This window comes from Sprattus sprattus (genome assembly GCF_963457725.1).
Source record: "Sprattus sprattus genome assembly, chromosome: 20".
NCBI lineage: Eukaryota > Metazoa > Chordata > Actinopteri > Clupeiformes > Clupeidae > Sprattus > Sprattus sprattus.
The window spans coordinates 9,499,349-9,523,795 of record NC_137918.1 but is presented as its reverse complement, the minus strand read 5'-3'; the positions used below and the strand labels follow the sequence as shown (position 1 = coordinate 9,523,795).

The 24,447-nt window shown below is 43.1% G+C and overlaps 1 protein-coding gene across 1 annotated transcript; it reads left to right on the top strand.

The window, feature by feature from the left end:
• Positions 1 to 84: 84 nt before the first annotated feature.
• LOC308381979 (3-hydroxyisobutyrate dehydrogenase, mitochondrial-like) lies at positions 85 to 19,186 on the top strand. The gene is made up of 8 exons (XM_080859654.1): positions 85 to 191; positions 784 to 944; positions 5,291 to 5,400; positions 5,503 to 5,624; positions 14,500 to 14,633; positions 15,593 to 15,669; positions 17,618 to 17,774; positions 18,082 to 19,186. Exons 1-8 carry the CDS (start codon positions 122 to 124, stop codon positions 18,238 to 18,240), a joined length of 990 nt encoding a protein of 329 aa, XP_080715780.1. The 5' UTR covers positions 85 to 121; the 3' UTR covers positions 18,241 to 19,186.
• The last annotated feature ends 5,261 nt before the right edge of the window (positions 19,187 to 24,447 follow it).

Here is a 24,447-nt window from a genome sequence, read left to right as displayed (position 1 = left end):
TGACATGTTATTTTGGTTGCAACTTTCCCCCAGAGTTCTATGCGAACGGAAGTCGAATGAAGGTTTTTTTTTCAGTCTTGGAGCAGCACCAGTGACCAGCACTGGGGTCAAGGAAACAAGCATGGCTGCCTTGTTGAGAGGATCTTGGAGTTCATTGCGACGGTGCAGTAAATATGCCCACTTGTCACTCGGTAATGTATCTAATGAATCCATTATCATGGCTAGGAGAATATGTGTGTCATGAAATGCCGTGTACATTTACAACTAAACAAACGGGTCTGCCTGTTAGCCTTTAGGTCATCTAGTTAGCAAGAACGCCAGTTAGTTAATAGTAGACTGGAGCCTAATATTTGTGGTCGGTCAACAACCTGCATTGCTCTACTCTTTAGGCGCTGCTCAAAGGTTAGGACAGCAACGACAATTGTAACAAACACGTCAAATGTTTCACTGTCACTGTACACTTACACAATCGTAAGCCAGTGCCAAATACTTCAAGGGCTACAGCAGCAGACGGGTCTATCAGAATTAGTCACATATAAGTGGTGCTCATTGTGCAGAAAACTTATTGTGGTGTGTGCCGACGGCATTTTTGTTATGACTGAGCTATCATACTTGTAAGACTTAACATTATGATTCCTTTCACGAAATCACTGGGTGTCTGCTCAACTGTTAGTTCGAACATACCGTCAAATTAGATGGTTGAAGAAAATGCCCCAGCCTTATGTTTTGTAGGTCATGGATTTTTCGTTCTTCTAATGTTTATGTATGTGTGTGTGTAAGCAGATTTCTCCAGGGCCATGGCCTCCAAGACTCCGGTGGGCTTTATTGGGTTAGGAAACATGGGAACGCCAATGGCCAAAAATCTGATAAGGCATGGATATCCTGTCATCGCTACGGATAACTTCCCAGAATCCTGCAAAGAGCTGCAGGACCTGGGTGCTCAGGTAACATGCATACTTTTTCATGTGGTTTTGTTGTCCTGTGCAATATACGTGTAACACTTTTGTGCAGCAAAGATTATACAGCGCTCTAGAATCTTTGGAGGGCATTGAGGCAAACGCATTAAAACTAAAGGGATGGAACTTAGTGTTAAAATTATTCAAATAGTGAAATTAAGCCTTGTGTTAATTAAACGAAGGCGCAGGATTCTGGAGCAGAGTTTCCCAGTTCCAATACAGACCTGGGGAGAGTGATGGATTTGCATGCTCGTTCGTTCACCCAGTAAACACCCAGTAAACAAATTTGGCACTGAACGCTTCACACTGAAGGGTGCAAAACTTAGCTATAGCCATCAGCTGTTTGCCAGAGCTGCATATGTCGTATGACTGACCCAATGTTGTTGAATGACATACAAATAACACTGTGAAATAGTTCTTACCCACAGAAAATTAAGGAAGGTGTTAATCAGGATGGATATATCTTAAAAGTGAACCTTAAAATGTAAAAAAAAAAAAAAAAAAAATTGGAAATTACTGTTAGTTCTTCCAGACCGGAAGACGAGAGAAGTAAACTAATGGCTGTAGAAAAAGACCGAAAAGAAGAGAGAGGTAAACTAATGGCCGTAGAAATAAACCAAATGAAGAGAGAGGTGAACTAATGGCCATAGAAATAGTCGTTTTCTTTAGTTTCTTGAGCTATCCTGGGGTTAGTCCCTCAGGTCTAAGGACGAAGAGCGAATTAGTAACTGTTCATCATCTTGCGTTCTGAAGCAGGGCCTTATTCCCTTTTTAATGATTTTGTTGTCGCTATGTGACTTCCACTGAGAAATTTGTTTTTTCCACATATAGAACTTTTAAAGTTTCAGGTATTACATAGCAACCTATTACTTGCTGACTTCAAGTTACAATGAATTCCTGTTGCATTTAGAGGACGGACTTCTTGCGGAAAGATACGAAAGGTGTGAATTAGAAGCACAAAATCCGTTGCCAGGGGCAGTGGTCATTCCTTTAGCGCAGCTGTCATTAGGGGTGCAACGGATCAAAAAACTCACGGTTCGGATCGTTCCTCGGATCAGAGTCACGGATCGGATCATTTTTCGGATCAGCAAAAAAAAAATAGACAAGACAAATAAACATGTGGAGGAAGGGGCTGCTTAAATGCCGCGGTGATGAGCGGTTGTTGAGCCGCTTTCGGTTTCACTCCTGTCAGTGAAACACCGGGGTGATGTCGCTGTAAATGCGTGGCCATGCTCGATGTGTTTCCACTGTTGTATGGCTTTCTTGTGCCACAGTCAGTGGCGGTTCTAGACCATTTTTACTAGGGGGGCCAAGGAGGGGCCAGGGTTTAACCAGGGGGGCACATAAAAAACCAGCAACAAATGATATTTAAAGATTATAAACTTATATTACTTTAAAAACATATAAACATGTATAACTTAACATTATAAGAATAAGTGCAAGAGAGGTAGGGCCATACAAAATGAACAACAAGTCTTTTACAGTCATTTAACCCACCATGGGCAATGCTGAAATCACTGTTACAGATAGTACAGTGTGCAAGACTGTAATTGTGGTTTACTTTTATAAGACAGGGGTACGTACACCTTTGTATAGTCTGTTGTAAAATGTCTTAAATTTTCTTTTGGGGGGGCACTCTCCCTGTGCCCTGTTCCTAGATACACTGAACTGATTCATTTCATTATTGATTAATTCGGTCGGGAGAAGAGATAAAAGCCCGCCCACACTGAAAATTCATTTGTTGACTTACCGAAACAGGTAAATCAGGATGCTCCTGAGGCACACACGCACACTGCCTCACACACGCACAGTCTCTAGGTCCCTCTCCCTCTCTGTCGTGAGCGCGGTACACAGATGCTAACGCAGTTTGGATCACGTCTGTCTCGTGTGCGCGGTCTGGCTCGCTCGCTCTAGATTCCGGGAGATTTTAAGTAATTTGCGGGCATCAAGGAGTCGTTATCAATATGCGGGAGACTCCCGGAACTTCAGAGAGACTTGGGATGTCTGTGTATTCACATAACATCTGGGAAAGTCAACAGGCATAGGATATTTCCATCTTTTGGTTCTTGAAAAAAATCTTCTCTGCCTTCATGTGGCAGAAAAATCACCAGCTATGCCGGTAGACAGTTGTATATCATCACTATGGTTACCACTACAGGCACAGGCAGACTACCAGCTTAAGTTTAAAACCCAGCGATCCATTAATGATAGGGAGCGAGCTAAACATTTAAATCGTAGCTCCTCTCTCCAAGCACCACACATGGCAAACTACAGTGCGCTGTTTTAATTTACCCGTGTGGAACGTTGCGTCGCATTAGTACCGCTTTTGGCGCTTGGTGTAAAATCATAATAAATTCATATTTTGTTTTATTTGGTCAGCATGGTCATTTATTTTTTTCATAAATCAATCCGCGGATCATGCGTGTGCCGAACCGAAATAGATGATCCGAACGGATCACGGATCAATGATGATCCGTTGCACCCCTAGCTGTCATTATGAAGAACAATTAAGTATTGTTCTCTGGGGCACCATGAGCGGCTCCGTGCCACATGTCACACCATGCTGTTAGCACTGGTCTGGGCATGGGAGCAGTGAGAGGGAGATTGAACTCTAGGCAAAAGCAAACATATTTCCCCCAGCTGTGTGAGATGTGCTGTTCTGCATTGTGTGTCCTATACCCCTGGTTTACGGGTCAAAGAATGACTGTACTGGTACTGTGAATTGAATTGGACTGTACTGTGTCCACTTCTCAGCTCATTGTCCACTCTTGTTAATGGTTTTGGCTACCTCATTACAGGTTTTGCCTGTAACATTTTGAAGAGCAATAGCTAGAGCTTGATGTTTTGGCTCAAATGTTTGTTTGATCCAGGATTTCGTCCCCGGGAACCAGCCATTTTCATGCCTGTCCTGTTATCTGAGATGTCCTGGTGCACTGTCACATTTACTTCCTAAAATCTCCCAGAATGCACTGTTAAAGGTACAGTGTGTAGTCTCTAGTGCCATGTAGTGGTGAGGTTGCTGAATTGCAACCAGCTGAGCACCCTGGCCTTTACTAGCATGTGTGAGAACCTACGCTGGCCAAATGGTCAAATGCTAAAACAATGCAAAAAGCCTTATCTCGAGCCAGTGTTTTCGTTCTGGGCTACTGTAGAAACATGGTGGTGTAACATTGCGGACTCCATGGTAGAGGACCCACTCCTTATGCAAATTAATTCTAAACTAACGAAAACACAATGATTCATAGTTACAGGTAATTACACACTAATGAAAACATAATAATGAATACTATTTTCCATTTCTACTAATAATAAATGCAGCATATACTGTTCATTGTGCTGCTTGCTAAAATTAGGTCACCACAGACTTCATGTTTATTTTGATTAAACCTGGCTGTATAACACCTCCATGGCTGAAACATACAGACCTAAGCTAAATAAATGGTACAATGCATGAAACCAGACACAGCAAACATGATCTAATCAGTTGTGCACAGCTAGCTCGTAAGCATATCAGTGACAGTTGACCCAAAAGAAGTTTTAACATGCTACCTTGCTAATGCAGTTGATGTTTTTAATGTATAAGTTATCCCCAATGGAAGTCATATTCACTGTCTCCCGATTCACTACATCAACAAGTCCAGAACAAATAGAGACCTACCCCATGTTTGATGTAGTTGATGCTGACAGCTGTCTGGTTTGAGTCTTAAAGTTACAATTGATTTTCGCCCGTCAGTCTTCTGAAAGGTCTCATAATGACAAACATGGACACATGACCAAGAGGATCAGTCTGACAGAACTTGCCCAATAAAGTACAAAATATTTGTCTCTTTCAAAAGCATTCATGATGATGATGATGTTGCTTTTATTTTCACGTAGTACATAGTAATAAAACTGCATGGGTGTCATGAAAGGCGCTTTAAATAAAATGTATTATTATTTTTATTATTTAATACCACTGAGGCATAGTTGACCATTATGTGGACCAGGTCCATGCATTGTGTCCTCTACAAACGTCTGCAGTGTTCTCTAAAAGTCTGTCATGCAGTGCAGTGCACATGAAGAAATTTGCAAACTTATTTCAAGTCTGTATACATCTCCAAATCAAATAGTGAGTGACTGCTCTATCCAAATTCATCCCTAGAATTAACAGTGTATAGGTACATACAGGAGTGGAGGTCAAAGGTTAAGGTCTGTTATTTAGCAGATGCTTTTTACCAAAGCAACTTACGAGGGCATCGAAACAATGTTTTCCGCTTCAAGTTTGAACTAATTTCTGTATATGTTTTTTAGTATTTCCTGTGTGTTGAAGTTAGTAATGTGAACGTGTTCTCTAGATCCTCGACACCCCAGCCGAAGTAGCCGATAAAGCAGACCGCATCATCACCATGCTACCGTCCAGTCCTAATGTCATCGATGTCTACACCGGCCCCAACGGAATCCTCAAGTAAGCTCTGGCTCCCAAATATTATTGTTGCTTTGCAAAAGCAAAGAGTGAAGATGAGATTTAATGAGGAGATTTAATGTCTGACTCTCTGTGACTTGTCAGGCGCGTGAAGAAAGGGACGCTGCTTATTGACTCCAGCACGATTGACCCCATTGTGTCCAAAGAGATGGCTGTAGCTGCAGAGAAGATGGGAGCGGTGTTCTTGGATGCCCCAGTGTCAGGAGGTAAGAGAGAGAGAGAGCAACCAGTAGACCAAACCACACCACTTAACCATGCGGATAACCAGAGAGCTGAGTTCAGGTCAAGAGCTAATGGTGACACTTTACTTTATGGAACAAATGTTAGCCATTGTTAGCCAACACATTACTTACTAGTGCCCAATAAGATCTGCATTAGGCAGTATACATGTTAGTGCCAGTATTCATGAAAATGACAGTGAGAATAAGAAATTGGCAAATACAGGCCTAATAACTGATCAATGATGCTTAATGCTGACTATATAAGGCACTTATACCGATGCAGTTATTTGTTCCCTAAGCTAAAATGTAATCGAGCTGCTAATAAATACCATACTTAACAAGAGCAATCCGAGATTTCTGACCTCCAGCAAGGGTTGACGTTGATAGTAAAGCAAGATCTAAAACGTTCATCTGAACAAAAAGTCTACATTCATTGTAAATTTCATTAAAATCCGTTCATTGGTTTTCGAGAAATGTCACTTTAGTTGTGAAAACAAAGATCCGGATCCAGATCCGGATCATCCTGACATTTTAATGGGGATGTCCCAGGAGTCAGGACCAAGATCCACCTTTTGTGAGAATTTCAGAAAGATCCGCCCAGTAGTTTCTGAGAAATCTTGTCCACAGACAGACAGACAGACAGACAAACAGACGGACAAATAAATAAATAAATTAACGGACCCGATCGCATAACCTCCTTGCTGGAGGTAATAACATGTGGCTGTTGCCAGGGTTAGGTACCATGACTGTTCCCTTTTTCACCCTAATCATGAGAGAAGCCCTTTGAGATGATGGGATCGGTTGCACGTGCTAAAATGTATTACCGTCTATATTAAGCTGTTGCCTTACCAAAATGAGGGTGTTGAAGTAATCAGGTTATAGCTTTTTGAGGAAATCCCCAGGTAGGCTGCAGTCTGGTTCTCAAGGAGCAAGGATACTTCTCCTGCTATTGCCCTTCTCAGCAGGAAGGGGGCAGTATTACAGCAAAGAAAAACATGACGGGATAATAAAAGGTGCCCTAGAGACGCCATGGGGAAAAAACACTCTTGACATAATATTACCACAATACATGTCTCCTTCTTCATGGAAGTGACTGGAAGATGATGTTAAACCCTTCCTACAGTAATGAGTTGGAGGAGGAACGTTCCAGAGAATGAAGGAAGCAGCAAAGCAATATACAGTCAGTCAGAATAAGATGAACGTCATAAATGAAAAGCATTTGTAAGAAACACATTTTTAGTGTGCTTGCATCCATGATATCCTTCACTTAGTGGCCAAGTTCCTCAATTTATCCCGGATCTATATCCAGATATCAATATCAGGATTGGGATCATACCAACCTTGCCCTTGTTTTTTCACTGTTATATTCTCATTCATGACATCACCTCTGGGGTGCCCGACACTAATTGGATGTCCTGTGTTGTGCACAATGAAAGAAAGTGATCAGCACATCATACAGAATGCTTCCACCCGCCTCCTATCCGATCAGAGTGGGATGGACTCGGAGTTGCAGTCATGATGTGTGCTATGCATATCCATGCTCAACATGCGTAAGAGTGGGGTTTTACTTTGGCAACCAAACTGAAATATTTGCTGCAAAATCACAATGTATACTTATCAAATATCAATATATACAGTGGGGAAAATAAGTATTTGAACCCCTGCCGATTTCGTTTGTCCACTTGCAAAGAAATGTGTGATCTATAATTGTAATGGTAGGTGTATTTTAACAGTGAGAAACAGAATATCAACAAAAAAATCCAGAAAACTTTATTTGCATTTGATGCAGAAAATAAGTATTTGAACCCCTAGCAAAACATGACTTAGTACTTGGTGGAATAATCCTTGTTGGCAAGCACAGACATCAGACTATTCTTCTAGTTGGTCATCAGTTTTACACACATCTCAGGAGGGATTTTGGTCCACTCCTCTTTGCAGATCCTCTCAAAATCCTTAAGGTTGTATTACAATGGGAGGGAATGAGGTTCAAGCCCAATATTCCACGTTACATGGCCCCATCCATAGTCCCCTTGATGCAGTGGAGTCGTCGTGTACCCTTGGCAGAGAAACAGCCCCAAAGCATAATGTTTCCACTGCCATGCTTGACGGTGGGTATGGTGTTCTTGGGGTCATATTCAGCATTCTTCACTCTTCAAATGCAGCAAGTCGAGTTGATGCCAAAGAGCTTTTTTTTGGTCTCATCTGACCACATCCTGTCTCCCAATCCTCCTTCGAATCATTCAAGTGTTCATTGGCAAACTTTAGACGGCCCTTTACATGCGCTTCCTTGAGCAGGGGGACCTTGTAAGTTTCGTTGTACTTCAAACCATTACGGCGTAGTGTGTTGCCAATGGTTTCCTTGGTGAATGTGGTCCCAGCTACCTTGAGATCATTCACAAGCTCCCCCTGTATGGTTCTGGGGTTATTCTGCACCTTTCGGATGATCACCGATACCGCACGAGGGGATATCTTGCATGGAGCCCCAGACCTACAGCGATTGACAGTTGTTTGGTGTTGCTTCCATTTACGAATAATCACACCAATAGTTGTCTGCTTCTCACCAAGCTGCTTGCCGATGGTTTTGTAGCCCATTCCAGCCTTGTGCAGGTCTACAATCTTATCTCTGATGTCCTTGGACAACTCTTTGGTCTTGCCCATGGTAGTGAGGTTGAAGGTGTGAATTAGGATTCTTTGGACAGGTTTCTTTTATACACGTCACCAGTTAAGATCAGGTGTACCTTGTTAGGCCTATTTAGGACTAATCTGTGTGCTTCTTGGGCACATAACTGGTCATTGGGAGCCAGAATTCTTGCTGTTTGTTTGGGGGTTGAAATACTTATTTTCTGCATCAAATACAAATTAAGTCATAAATGTTATAAAATGCAGTTTTCTGGATTTTTTTGTTGATATTCTATTTCTCACTGTTAAAATACACCTACCATTACAATTATAGATCACACATTTCTTTGCAAGTGGACAAACTTGCGAAATCGGCAGGGGTTCAAATACTTATTTTCCCCACTGTATACAGTGTTTACAGTGTGAATTAACTTCAAATTATGAAATGTTTACTCAAACTTTACTATTTGTGTCCTATGGTATGTCATGAGTGAGTGAGTACGTTTGTACTGCACTGGGCTGTCAACCATCATAGTTCCTATCTACATAAGATATCCAAAGACAGATTTGTATCCAAAATATGTCTTCCCTGAGGTAGTGTGAATCATTAGGGTGGAGTGACTATAGATAGAGCAAGTAATTTGTGTGGGGGGAGGGGAGCGAGTCAATGAATGATTACTGAGAATACCTTCTACAGCAAAGAAATTCTCCTAATGGGTGAACACCGAAACAGACACACACACACACACACACACACAAACACACACACACACACACAGATTGTGTTTACAGACTGGCGTCTTTAAGGCTGACAGGCTGCCATCTGAGACTTGAGCTCATAAAGAGTTTATTAGTGTGTGTAGCATGTAGTCCCTTTAATCCTACTTTACAACCCTGAGAAAGATTATCTGCCCTTATACATACGCACACACATATACACACACACACACACACACACACACACATAAACACACACACACACACACACACACACACACACACACACATATATACACACACAAACATATACACACACACACACACACACACATACACACACAAACATATACACACACACACACACACGCACACACATACACACACATACACACACATAAACACACACACATACACACACACACACGTAAACTTGCACATTCACAAACTCATCCCTGGTGCTCCAGACTGACTCATTAAGTCACTTAACTTACTTATGAGGAGGGATATTTATATGGTGTCAGAGTGGAGTTCAAACTGCTGAACACTTAGGCCTACCTCGAGACATCAGTTTTGGAAACAAAAGCGGTGCCTCTAACATCATGATCGGGACCACAATGTTTTGGAAATGAGAGCGGTGTCTCTGACATCATAATCAAGATCAGAATGTTTTGGAAATGAGAGCGGTACCTCTGACATCATAATCGAGATCAGAATTTTTTGGAAATGAGAGCGGTACCTCTGACATCATAATCGAGATCAGAATGTTTTGGAAATTAGAGCGGTACCTCTGACATCATAATTGAGATCAGAATCTTTTGGAAATGAGAGCGGTACCTCTGACATCATAATCATCAAGATCAGAATGTTTTGGAAATGAGAGCGGTGTCTCTGACATCATAATCGAGATCAGAATGTTTTGGAAATGAGAGCGGTACCTCTGACATCATAATCGAGATCAGAATGTTTTGGAAAGGAGAGCGGTACCTCTGACATTATAATCGAGATCAGAAGCTGATGTGAGGACAGAAACGGCCCTTTTTTGAGTTTTATGTGGAATTAAGTCAGAATTGGCATTATTTCTCAGATGTTTTGTGTTTTTCCAATGCAAACTAAGTAAATAAATATGTGAATATAAAAGCATTTGTAATTGCAACACTTTTCTGGGAGTAGTGGTGCATTATCTGACAGAAGTGCAGGGGTGCCAATATTTTTGTCCATGACTGTATATATATATATCCATACTTCAGATAGACAAGCATCTTGAAGCAAGTATATCTCTTTAATGAGTATACATACTAGAGAAAGGCAAGCACCTGGTCAGTCATACAGCTTTGAGACAATTGTGATGCAACGGTAACTGAGAATCAGAATACCTGTACCAATCCTGCTCCTATTGGGGATGTGATGGTTATGTGCAGGGTTCCATACATGTCAGTATTGTAGTGCAGGCAATACAATTTGAGACTCTCTGGGAGATGACGCAGATGATTTCTGTCTAGCCAGACAGTTTTTTTGAGTTATATTTTGTGAGAGTGATGTCATTTTTGTGCTTTAAATCCACTTCTTTTGGCCTGTTGATATCATTTTATATTTTATTTTCTTGGTTTGGTGTACCACCTCCAGTGCGTCAGTAAGGTTTGGCTCCGGACCCTAGAGCCTCTCACATAATGCCCTCATGAAACGGCACACACAGTCATCTGTCCTGTAAATGATTTGTAATAAACTCCGACACACAAACCTCAAACTCTGCTGTCGCTCCTGTGGACCACAACAAACTAGTACTGACGTCACGGACACACACATGCACATATTTGTGCATGCACACGCACACATCACACACACTTTGAGAGGGTGTGTGCCGAGCCTAAGAACACTCCCACATGTTAACAATAATAACACACTCCAGTGCTGCTGCTGTAAGAGTAGCATTATACTCACACGCTCTCTCTAATGCATTTGGTTTATAGATGCTTCGAATAGCTGTAATTGCATTTCCTCCCCCTGCCCCTTTTCTGTGTGTGTGTTTGTGTGCACGCATGTGTTCACACTTTTACTTTGTGTCTTTAAATGACGCTACACAAGAACAGACATTGTGTTATCATCAACAGTATTTCTGTGGTTCTTCTCTGAATCATACCAGTTTCACAGCAAAACACTATAGATGAACGGTTTTAAATGGTGGGAAATTGCACGTTTTAATAAGGTACGAGTTGAAAACCGCTGAAATGATCCTTAAACACCGGGCTGAGAACCTTCCAGGCCTTGTTAACCACAGCACACCACAGACATAGCATGGGTTCAAGCAAGTGCATTATCACCAAACCCAGTCTTACCACATGTTACCAAATCAATCGGAATGACCTCAAGTTTGGTCAATAGGGCTGTAACATTGCAGTAGTATTATGTGTATAGTTAAAGTGTTGTATTTGTATCAAAATGTTTAGTTCACAGGTGAGCTTTAAGCAATATAGTGGGAGTGGGGTAGGTAAGGGATAATCCCACGGGTGGTGTTCGGCCGTAGCCACAGAGGCCGCAGGGAATTTTGAATTAACGGTTATCATCAACGCAAATTTTTCATCGCGGAGTGATTTATTATTAGCTGTGAAAAGTCCCGTAACTGTTGGTATGTTGACGAATAACCTATAGCATGGAACGTCTGTCGTCCAATCAGAAACAGCTAAATTACGCAATAAAACCCAATTGTTTTATAACAGCTAGTATTCTATGGGAAGTCAATATCTTAACACAGCAGGGACATTTACAGCAAATGTGATTCAACCTGTTAAATACCTTCAGGTTTTTCCAGTTAAACTGAGAGCTCTTGACTTCAGAGTTTGGTTTGCTTGGGACTCATCTTGCTTTATTTGTATCTATAGTTAAATAACAAAATCTCCTATTTTTGACCGTTGCATTATGCATAAAACTACACTTACTCTAGCTCAACACTGATTACAAAGTCTCTGCAGACCTTAAGAAAGCAGATGAGTGTGAATAGGGTTTGAAGTTTCTGGTGGAAGACCACATTGTTACTGTAGTGATAAGGGGCCTTGGGACAGTCATACGGTCAAGGTACGTATGGAGGGGTGAGGGGAGCGAACGCATCTCTGAATGAAGGGGACAAGACACAGTAGCTAGGAGACAGGACACACAGTAGATAGAGAACAGAAAGAGAGAACGAGACAGAGGGATTATACCCGTCTCTATCTAGTGGTTCATATCTTTCATCTTCATTTCTATCTTGTGCATGTGGGACTGCAAGTTGTCATGTAAATCTATGCATCATGTTGTTTGTTTGTATGTGAGAAAGTGTAAATGTGTGTGTGTGTGTGCGTTCGTGCGGGTGTGGTCGCTCATAAAATGCGGTGCTCAGATGAAGGCTGTTTTTAACTTGAATTTGGTACATTAGTGCCATTGGCAGGCAGTTTTAATGTGTGGTGGTGACACTAGCTTTTACAGACTGTGTGATTTTTTTTCTATTCTTCTGAATTTAAAATCTGGATTTTTCTTGAATGCATTTGAGAAAAGATCTTGTATTTCACTCACAATATACAAAGTCGTAATTACAAGACCACATGTGACATGGTCTCATTTAGCTATAAACTCACGTTGACACACACACGCACACGCACACACACAGGCATATGCCCACATATATGCTCAGACATTGTTCCCAGAGAAGCCTGACCGACACTCTCCAGCCCAGTGCTATTAACAAGAGTGTGAGAAAAGACTGCCTGCTATGGGAGCGAAATGTGTGCATCTATGTGTATGAAAGACTGAAAGTAACCTCTGCGTCTGTTCTCATTGGATTTGTGTACGTAATAGCTGTGACTTGAGTAAAGTATTCTCATTGGATTTGTGTACGTAATAGCTGTGACTTGAGTAAAGTATTCTCATTGGATTTGTGTACGTAATAGCTGTGACTTGAGTAAAAGTGTTCTCATTGGATTTGTGTACGTAATTGGCTGTTTCTGGGGTAAAGGTTTCTCCTGGTTTGTTGGCGTCAGGAACTCCTCACCTACTTTACTTTATTTCATTGTTTATTGCTTCCCTCCCATGTCCGTTTTCCTTAATCATCTGAAATCTGTTTGACTTCAACCAATAGATCTGCTTTTAATAGATCTTTATTATAGCACAGAACTAATCACAGATTAATATCCCTACAATCACCTTTGATGGCAGCATTTAATGAATCACAGTACAGCTGATGATCAGTGCTGGGATTGTGTGTGTGTGCCCACATGGTGTGTCTGGTAGCACGAAGGAAACTCAGGGGGCTTGTTTTGTTGATGTTATTTACTAGTAATGAAAGTTGTCTGATCCCTCAGAGTAATAGAAGTCTCTCTGTAGCCTGCGTCATTCAGCATGGGAAAATCATGTGTGTCTGTGTGTGTGTGTGTGTGTGTGTGAACGTCATTTAATTTAACTCAACCACTAATAAAGTCTTGCAGCCATTTAAACTGAACTCATAACTACAGCTTCTGAGAGTTGGAGCTGGCACCTGCCACACACTCTCACACACACACTCTCACTACTTACCCAAGCTGACAGTCCTTTTCAGTCACTTAGAATCTGTCTTTCTTTCTTTTTGTCTTTCTTTCTCTCTTTCTTTTTGCATTTTGTCTTTCTTTCTTTCTGTCTATCCTTATTTCTAATCTAAGAAATAACTGTTGGCTGATAATATTGTGAAACATGTTTGTAAGTGGAACATCTGCTTGTGTGTGTGTGTGTAACAATGTGGGTTAAGTGCTTAGTGCTCTGATGGTCTTCTTCTGACACATAATTATTTTTTCAATTTCAGACAGCTCACTGTTTTCAGGACCTTAGGGACCGTTTTCTGGTTCGACACGACACGCTGTAACGTGATTGGCTATGCTTGTTTTCCGCTGGACGTGTCTCTTAATTGAACATGATAAAGTGTGGAGTTAATTACCCTTTACTGTTGTCAATCAAGCCTCAGGGGGCGTGTTTGAGAGGGAGGGGCGTGCCTGCGGCCCAGCTGTCGTCCTTGTTGAGTGGGTTTACATGATGTGCCGCTGTGTGTGTGTTGTTGTTAGCACAATGGCGGAGGTCTCCCTTGGGGGCTGTGTGAAAGGGGGACAATTGGCTTTTAACACAGACGCCACTGATGCCACTGATACGCTAATAAACACGCACAGAGAGACGCCGCCGCCAGTGTTAACTTCACTTACACTTTCTGCTGTTTGGTAATAGGTCATGATAATGGGGATCGAACAATGTCTGGGATGAGGGGAAATGGCTAAGAAATGCTTAGAAAGGAAGATACGTTCAACCTTTTAGAAATAAACACTTAATGAGAGAGAATGAGTCCATGGTGTCCATACTTGTGACTTATGACAGAAAATCTCTGAGGAGAAAAAAAATATCTTGTCTTTTGTCTTTAAAACATGGGGGCAGTAATCTGTTGTGGCAGGCAAGTGAAGAGTTGTGAGAAGGGTGCTGTTATTAGTAGTTTTGTCTGAAATAGTGACCTTAATAACTGGTGTTTTTTGTGTTTGAGGTGTTGGGGCGGCCACCATGGCAAATCTGACCTTCTTGGTGGGCGGAGTCGAGGAGGAGTTCAAAGCTGCTCAGGAGATGCTCACCTGTATGGGAGCCAATGTAGTGTACTGTGGAGATGTCGGAGCAGGACAGGTACGCACACACACACACACACACACACACACACACACACACACACACACACACACACAAATGTTGCTTAGGAACTGACTTCATGATGACAGAAACCCGGCTACGGAAATTCTAATAATTTTCTATATGTTGAGACTAAATTTAGAAAGATGTGAGCTCATATGTTACTTTTTGTTAAACCTTTTGATTTCTTTAATTGACCTTCTCTTGTCTGGATTGATTGCCATGCACCAACATCATTACAATATTGACTATCTGACATTCTCACAGTATTTCTTGGAATAATGCACTAAAGAGCAGTCTGCTGTGTCTTCTGTGTTGTGTGTATGGCTAACGCTCACTTCACACACACACTATCTTTTCACACTTTGATCAATAAGCCACAGCTAACCCCATAATCTACCAGCTCAATCTAAAAGTGATCTGATTCTGACCTTCAATCAGTTGCACATCACAGGAACCCCAACATGAGTCCAGTCTAGGGTAGACTTGTGTGTACTGCTTCTGCAATGGTAGGATGGGATGTGTGCATAGTATACATACACTCCTATAGCTACTTACAGTGATACATGAACATAATGTCTTTTAAAGTCATGTTTGAAAATTCAAAAAAGGGCATTTACAGCTCAGAAAATATCTGAAAATATACGAAATTGGTCAGATTCCATCTTGCAAGATCACGACTTTGAACCTTTGCTAATTCTGCTACTTTGGTAACACTTCTGTTTTGTGTCAGGTAGTTAAGAGGAATGCATATTAAACTCATTATGTTGAACCCAAGGCTGCGTGGGCTAAGAATAACTTTAGTCTCACTACCCCGGTATTTGGCTTTTGAATAAAAATGACGTGTACCACTAGCAGTTTTTAACAGGTAAAAATGGTTTCTTCTTGTGGACTTTTTTTATAGGAGATACAAAGTCATTTCTGACCCAACATTGTGACTTCAATGTGTCTTTCAGGCAGCTAAACTGTGTAATAACATGCTGCTGGCCATCGGGATGATCGGAACCGCTGAGACTATGAACCTTGGAATCAGGTACATAAACATGATGGATATGCAGTAAAAAGAGCTTATGATAAGGAATCTACACACACACACACACACACACACACACACCACACAATAACACTACAGTATAACAGTAGGCCAGCAGGTAATCTCCAATGCTGTAGTGCCGTCCATTGGTAACAGGCTATTCTTTGTTCATATATGTCAGTAACTGCCAGAGTGTGTTTAGTTGTCTGGGGTGTGGTGTGTGTCTGTTGTTTAATTGTCTGATGTGTGTGTGTGTGTTGTTTAATTATCTAATTGTGTGGTGTGTGTGTGTTGTTTAATTGTCTGATGTGTGTGTGTGTCTAGTTTGTTTTCCTGCTCACCCTGCTGTGCTGGTTCCATTCTGTTTAGCTGTCATGATGGACATGGGGAGAAGGCCAGGGCACAGACACCAAATCAAACCCCTACCCCCAACCATTTCACACACACACACACACACACACACACACACACACACACACACACACACACACACACACACACACACACACACACACACACACACACACAAGCAATCCCCCCTCTACTCTCTCTCTTTCGCACTGTCGCTCCCTCACACACAGACACACACACACAAGCAATCCCCCCTCTACTCTCTCTCTTTCGCACTGTCGCTCCCTCACACACAGACACACACACACACACACACACACACACACACACACACACACACAAGCAATCCCCCCTCTACTCTCTCTCTTTCGCACTCTCGCTCCCTAACACACAGACACACACACCGACACGCGCACGCACACACATACAGATGTCTGATGTTTGTGTAGATAATTGAACTTTTGTAATCTAGCACTTTGTTGCCTCTTAAAAAAGTATTAGCATTTGATGTGTGTGGCACTGGTGCAGCCTTATTGAAAAGCAACCACATGAGTCAATAACACTGGCAGCACCTGCTACTCTTTGCCATGTTGTGTGCATGTGGAGTAAGTTATCCTTTAAACAGCTGAGTGCAGTGCCTCTCTGTCCTCTCTTCCTCTCCTCCCATCCCCCTCCCTCTCTCTCTCCCTCCCTCCCTCTCTCTCCCCCTGCTGCTCGCTGAGAGGAGAGTGATTTGTGATCTGTCTTTCAGCTGAGTTGATAGGAAGCGCTCACAGCCACTGACCCAGAACCAAGGGGGTGTTGAACATATGTCACTGGTGTGCGCTCGCTCTCTCTCTCTCCCTCACTCTTTCGCTCTCTCTCTCTCTCTCTCTCTCTCTCTCTCTCTCTCTCTCTCTCTCTCTCTCTCTCTCCCCCTCTTCTGCTTCCTCTCTGTCTCTTAACACACACAGAAGAGGAAGACTATGTGTTTAATTCTCTTTCATTCCCTTTACAATGTGCATAAAATAAATAAAAGAAGGTCTAAACCAGGAGGGAAAGGGTGTGTGTGTGTGTGTGTGTGTGTGTGTGTGTGTGTGTGTGTGTCTGTGTCTGTGTCTGTGTCTGTGTCTGTGTCTGTGTCTGTGTCTGTGTGTGTGTGTGTGTGTGTGTGTGTGTGTGTGTGTGTGTGTGTGTGTGTGAGACCAGATTAAGAGTATTTATGAATATCTTATATTATATACTTCTCTATATGAAAGAGCTCATAGCAGGGTTAGATTGATGTTTCAGTGAATGTAGAACTGTGAGGTCACACTCTTTTCATGACCTCATGGAATGTCTGCTTATTGAATAGGTTTCTGTCTGGTAGGAAACCCATTTATTTCACACTTACTCTGCAGTGTCTCTTTGAACATCAGGGCGATGTCAAAGACATTGAGAAGAATTGACTCAACCACACATCCCTGTCAGACACCAGTGCGGACAGTGAAGGACTCATGTGGCCAAAAGGGCTAGTGTCCAACGCTTGTGACGGGCGTTTTATAACCCAAAAAGTAGAAGTGTAGTGTGTGGTGTGCTCTAGAATGAGTATGTTTCCTGTGCATCCTGTGGCCTCTAGGTTGGGTCTGGACCCTAAGCTGCTGGCCCAGGTCCTGAACATGAGCTCTGGACGCTGCTGGTCCAGCGACTCCTACAACCCCGTCCCTGGCGTCATGGAGGGAGTGCCCTCCAACAACAACTACCAGGGAGGCTACGGCACCACACTCATGGCCAAGGCAAGGATCCCCACTCTCTCTGTCCTGATGTCTTATGCGTTTCTATCTCTGTCTTTCTCTTGTCCTCCATCATCCCTCTCTCTCTGCATTCAATGTTTGGGTTCATGCTCCTAATTATTGGCTGAATGGATTTGTCATGACTGTTAATGTGGCATTTTGTGTTCTCTCTCTCTCTTTCTTAATCTCTTTCTTTCTTTATTTCTCTCTTTCTCGCTCGCTCGCTTGCTCTTTCTATCTTTTTCCCTCTCTCTCTCTCTCTCTCTTTCTCTGTCTGTCTCTCTTTCTCTCTCTGTCTTTGTCTCTGCAGGACCTAGGCCTGGCCCAGATGACGGCCACTAACACGCGCACCCCAGTTCCTCTGGGCTCAATGGCCCACCAGATCTTCCGTGTCATGTGTGCGCGTGGCTACGGCAACAAGGACTTCTCCTCCATCTTCCAGTTCCTCCGTGAGGAGGAGGGGCAGTAGACGTCCCGCCCGCCTCCCTTGTGTTATCACCACGGACTGCTACTGCTTGCTGTTGTTTCCATCAATGTAGTTCTTCTCTTTATGTGCAATGTCAGTATGCTGAGAAATCTCCCTGTTTTGAATTTTAATTGGAGGTTGGGAACCATTGTACTGTCACTCTCTGAAAGCCAGTCTGAGCCAATAGAAACTGTTGAAAATGGTAGAAAAGTTGAAAAAAAAAGGTTCTGATGTTGATGATGTTGATGATGATGGTGATGATGGTTGTCATGGTGGCGATACTCGTCATGTGCACTCAAGCCTTGTGTCAAGACTCCCTGCCAAGTCTGCAGTCCTCCCTCCCAGCTGCACCCACCTGTTTACAGTCTCCTGCGGTGTCCCCGGGCCCCTGGAGGAGACCCTCCACCCTCTCCGTGATCTCTTCAACGTCTAAGGACCAAAACCCACATGTTCTGTTACTTTCCTCACACAAACACACTCATGTTACCTTTTTCTGAGGGGAGGATGTGAAAGAGCTCAGATATGCCTCCCTCTGCTATTGTTGGATGCTCACAATGAACACTAAAACAAGCCACCTTCTCTGATCACTGAGAGGTTTCAGGCCAACAGGCTTGAGGCATCCGTGGCGTGACATACCTCAACCTATAACTGTTTCTCTACAGGAACTTCACTGTACCTCATGGTACTCTTATACCTCAATTATGTCATCCTCTGTAATGTTCGGCTGTCTGGCCATTCCCTCCACCCCTTTCACCATATCTGGTTCTGCATGCTTGTATATATCTACACAGGCACATTAACCTTGAACCGTCATTTGTCGGTATGCATGTACATATGTATAGTTTGTTGATTTTCTTTAAGATTCTCAGTTTAGTCATTTGTAAACCAGTTTTTTGCTGTGAACTGGTTTTGACTAGATACAGGTTTAATATAACAGCAACCTCAAGAAAGCACTATTCTACATTGGGCTGGAATAAAGAAAAAAAAATGTGACCAACACTCTGTTAAAGTCCCTTAAATGTCGATTCTACATGGAATAATGAAGGGGGACACTACCACAGTAGTTATTCACTAGGGATCTAGTCAGTGGTTTCTATCATCATTAGTCTGTGTGTTTATATGGGTTTGTGTGTGTTTTCATTCCTGCTTTACTTCTGTGAAGGCACGCACAGATTCACGTCGACGTGTGTGTGTGTGTGTGTGTGAGAGAGAGAGAGAGAGTGTGTGTGTGTGTGTGTGTGTGTGAGCGAGAGAGTAAGACACTTGTCCTTTCTTTACCCTCAGGGCTTGTATGTGGGTGTACATGAGTAGCCGTGCAGCTCCTGAGCCTGTGGTTCCCTGCTTTTCCATTGTTTTCCCTCTGACCCAGACACTCATTTATCACCACACACACACACACACGTGACACACCCAGCACACATTAAACCACCAGCATCACAGAGGAAGAAAAAGAACCACTAATTACCAAATGATCCTCTTATTTCCATCATCTCCGTGAAACTGCTGTCTCCCAGCCTCTCCTTCAGACTCACGCACACACAAATGTGTGCAGACCAAACAGAGTCTAATTAGTGTTCATTAAATGCCATTTTATTAGTTGGTTAAATTCAGACATTTAATTTTTACGAATGCAGCTCGTTATGGGAAGTAATTTTGTAAGGTTATTGTCAGTGGTATATGCTGTGTGTGTGTGATGTAATAATGCTTCAACTGAGATATTAGTCACGGGTTATCATTAACTGTTTACTCATGATATTGGCATTTAGCAGATTTCAAGATATTAATACATGATTGAGCATGAAAGCAAGCTGCAACATTGATAAAGAACTAATGATGTTGCTCTTGTGAATTTGGAGTTAATCTACTCACTCGGATGCATTGGGGATGTGTGTATGGCTTTGTATCTCGTCTGTGTGTGTGTGTGTGTGTGTGTGTGTGTGTGTGTGTTCATGTGTCTGTTTTGTCTGTGTGTCTTTGTCCAGTCTGACCTCGGTGATGGCCGCAGGCGTTGACTGGTGGCTTCTGTGCCTGTGATTCATATTGGGGTTTAATTTAGGCTGAGTTTACGAGGGGCCGCCTAGAGGAGTGGTTTCTCATTAACATGACTTGAAAGAGAGAAAGACCCGCACTGACGTCTGTGCGCAGTGTGCCAGTTGACAAACACACACAAGGACACGGGCACACTCGTCTAGCCCTCATCCACACTGACTTAGCACACTTCTTAACAATGCTAGACGTATTTCCTGCTCTCACACACACTTAGTAGGTTTAAAGCTTTCATGCTGTGTTGTGCTCAGGAAACCAAGTGATAAAAAATTTTCGCAGTATGTCAGGCTGGCACCCCAACACATGACATCAGTTGATATAGCTTTCACACTATGATTGTATTACTGCAGATGAGAACTCTTCTCATTGCAATGTTATGGCAGCAGTCCTTTGACATCCTAGAGAGGTCAGGTCTTCAAGCTGTATAATACCATGCATTGAATAAAGTGTATCCATACATACATTCATATATGCATTTTATTTCCAACTAGCGTTTAATAAGGAGCCGTAGACATTTCACTGTTTTCTGCCTTAAACCTCCAGACAGAGTAACTGAGAGGAGTGCAGTGCAGCATTCTGGACTTCCTGTTGTGGACCCTTTCTGTTCCAGTCTCGGAGTTTGCACTCTCCTGTGGCATTGAGTATGCACTCTCTTATGGCATTGAGTATGCACTCTCCTGTGGCATTGAGTATGCACTCTCTTGTGGCATTGAGTATGCACTCTCGTATGGCATTGAGTATGCACTCTCTTATGGCATTGAGTATGCACTATCCTGTGGCATTGAGTATGCACTCTCGTATGGCATTGAGTATGCACTCTCTTATGGCATTGAGTATGCACTCTCTTATGGCATTGAGTATGCACTCTCCTGTGGTATTGAGTATGCACTCTCCTGTGGCATTGAGTATGCACTCTCTTATGGCATTGAGTCTGCACTCTCCTGTGGTATTGAGTATGCACTCTCTTATGGCATTGAGTATGCACTCTCCTGTGGCATTGAGTATGCGCTCTCTTATGGCATTGAGTATGCACTCTCTTATGGCATTGAGTATGCACTCTCCTGTGGCATTGAGTATGCACTCTCCTGTGGCATTGAGTATGCACTCTCTTATGGCATTGAGATGTGCACTCTCTTATGGCATTGAGTATGCACTCTCTTATGGCATTGAGTATGCACTCTCTTATGCATTGAGTATGCACTCTCCTGTGGCATTGAGTATGCACTCTCCTGTGGCATTGAGTATGCACTCTCCTGTGGCATTGCCCACGAGAAGATAGGCACCAAGAGGGGACTCATGATACTCATAAGCAGATGGGTCCCCCCTTATGTGCCGTGGTTCTGCTTAAGGTTTCTTCCTACCTAACAGGGAGTGTTTTCTTGCCCCTGTTGCCATTGTGCATGCACTTAAGGCGGCTGCTTGGTTCAGCGTTGGGGGTTAACGGTTGCGCAAAATTTACTCGGTGCAGTTCATGCTCCCAAAGGTTGCGTGTGTTGTCATGAGCCTGAGTAAGAAGTCGCGCAAGGGTCGCGCAAGGGTTGCGCAAGGGGCTTGCGCGGCCTCTTGCGCTTGCGCTTACGCTTACGTAATGAAGCATGAATCAGCCTTAAGGCTGATTCATGCTTCCTTACGTAAGCGTAAGCGCAAGCGCAAGAGGCCGCGCAAGCCCCTTGCGCGACCCTTGCGCGACTTCTTACGTCTTGCGTGCGTCGGCCCCTTTTTCTAGACTTGCGTCATTTTTTACGTAAGCCCTTACGCGAGCCTCGCAGCCTGCATTCTATCAACGAATGATACGAGATGAGGTTACTAAAATATTCTGCATGTCTACTCAGTTTTACAGTGCTTCCCAAGTAAAGGTTTGAAAAGAACTTCAAGCTTCAGACTTTCTGTTAGGGAACCTGTTATCTATCTGCAGAGCAAATGTCAGGCTCATACAAAAACATTAACGTGAATTACTTGATGCTAATACCTAGCGCGGTGTCTATAGGATTTTCCATATACGTTAGCATTAAGCTAACGTATTTTCTACCACAGTTAAACATGCAATACTATGTGATTGTTTTTAGAAAACGAATGTTACGTGATGAGATTACTCAAATGTAGTATGCATGTCTGCTCAGTTTAACAGTGCTACCCAAGCAAAGGTTTGAAAAGAACTTCAAGCTTCAGACTTTCTGTTAGGGAAACAGCTTTGTATCTGCCAGGCAAATGGCAGGCTCATGACAACACGCGCAACCTTTGGGAGCATGAACTGCACCGAGTAAATTTTGCGCAACCGTTAACCCCCAACGCTGTAGCATGCAGCCGCCTTTAAGGGCTTACGTAAAAAATGACGCAAGTCTAGAAAAAGGGGCCGACGCACGCAAGACGTAAGAAGTCGCGCAAGGGGCTTGCGCTTGCGCTTACGCTTACGTAAGGAAGCATGAATCAAGGCGGCTGCATGCTACAGCGTTGGGGGTTAACGGTTGCGCAAAATGTACTCGGTGCAGTTCATGCTCCCAAAGGTTGCGCGTGTTGTCATGAGCCTGCCATTTGCCTGGCAGATAGAAAGCTGTTTCCCTAACAGAAAGTCTGAAGCTTGAAGTTCTTTTCAAACCTTTGCTTGGGTAGCACTGTTAAACTGAGCAGACATGCAGACTACATTTGAGTAATCTCATCTCGTAACATTCGTTTTCTAAAAACAATCACATAGTATTGCATGTTTTACTGTGGTAGAAAATACGTTAGCTTAATGCTAACGTATATGGAAAATCCTATAGACACCGCGCTAGGTATTAGCATCAAGTAATTCACGTTAATGTTTTTGTATGAGCCTGACATTTGCTCTGCAGATAGATAACAGGTTCCCTAAGAGAAAGTCTGAAGCTTGAAGTTCTTTTCAAACCTTTACTTGGGAAGCACTGTAAAACTGAGTAGACATGCAGAATATTTTAGTAACCTCATCTCGTATCATTCGTTGATAGAATGCAGGCTGCGAGGCTCGCGTAAGGGCTTACGTAAAAAATGACGCAAGTCTAGAAAAAGGGGCCGACGCACGCAAGACGTAAGAAGTCGCGCAAGGGTCGCGCAAGGGGCTTGCGCGGCCTCTTGCGCTTGCGCTTACGCTTACGTAATGAAGCATGAATCAGCCTTCAGCCTTTAAGGGGGTTAAAGGCTGATTCATGCTTCATTACGTAAGCGTAAGCGCAAGAGGCCGCGCAAGCCCCTTGCGCGACCCTTGCGCGACTTCTTACGTCTTGCGTGCGTCGGCCCCTTTTTCTAGACCTGCGTCATTTTTTACGTAAGCCCTTACGCGAGCCTCGCAGCCTTAAAGGCTAGATAACAGGTTCCCTAACAGAAAGTCTGAAGCTTGAAGTTCTTTTCAAACCTTTACTTGGGAAGCACTGTAAAACTGAGTAGACATGCAGAATATTTTAGTAACCTCATCTCGTATCATTCGTTGATAGAATGCAGGCTGCGAGGCTCGCGTAAGGGCTTACGTAAAAAATGACGCAAGTCTAGAAAAAGGGGCCGACGCACGCAAGACGTAAGAAGTCGCGCAAGGGTCGCGCAAGGGGCTTGCGCGGCCTCTTGCGCTTGCGCTTACGCTTACGTAAGGAAGCATGAATCAGCCTTTAGGCTCTGGGCTCTGTTAAGCGCCTAGAGGCAATTGTATTGTTATGGCGCTATATAAATCAAATTGAATTGAATTTAATTGAATTCCCTCTCATGTGCTTAGAACTCCTGTGCCAGTCAGTGTGTTAGTGAGCATGCATGTGCTAAAGCGGCTGTATCTGCTGTTCTGACTGGTTAAGCCTGGAGTTAAAGTGTGTGGAATTGAAAGACATGTCCAATTAGACACGCCATGTGCTCAGGAAAGTGTGTGTGCACTTAAGACAGCTACTGTAACTGCTCCTAAAGGGGGGAAGGTACTATGGGTACTAGTTTCTGAGGAAATAAATATGGTGTGTGTAATTAGTATGTAGTCAGCCACACTGTAATGACCAGCAATCTTCAGATGAAAGTGCGATGGGGTGGGAGGGGAGAGAGTGAAGACATGATGATGTCATCAACCCCCCTGTTCGTCACTATAGAAGCGCTCATTTCCAAATCTAACCCACCATCCTTCCCATTCTAGCCTTCTTTGCTATATCTTTGTGTGATTAGCTGTCAATCCTTGCTTTT

Excerpts from the sequence above, each read along its gene's own strand:
- LOC308381979 (XM_080859654.1), top strand. The coding sequence starts at position 122 with ATGGCTGCCTTGTTGAGAGGATCTTGGAGTTCATTGCGACGGTGCAGT. Across the intron at positions 192-783 it reads ATATGCCCACTTGTCACTCG|ATTTCTCCAGGGCCATGGCC; the intron begins GTAATGTATCTA and ends GTGTGTAAGCAG. Across the intron at positions 945-5,290 it reads TGCAGGACCTGGGTGCTCAG|ATCCTCGACACCCCAGCCGA; the intron begins GTAACATGCATA and ends CGTGTTCTCTAG.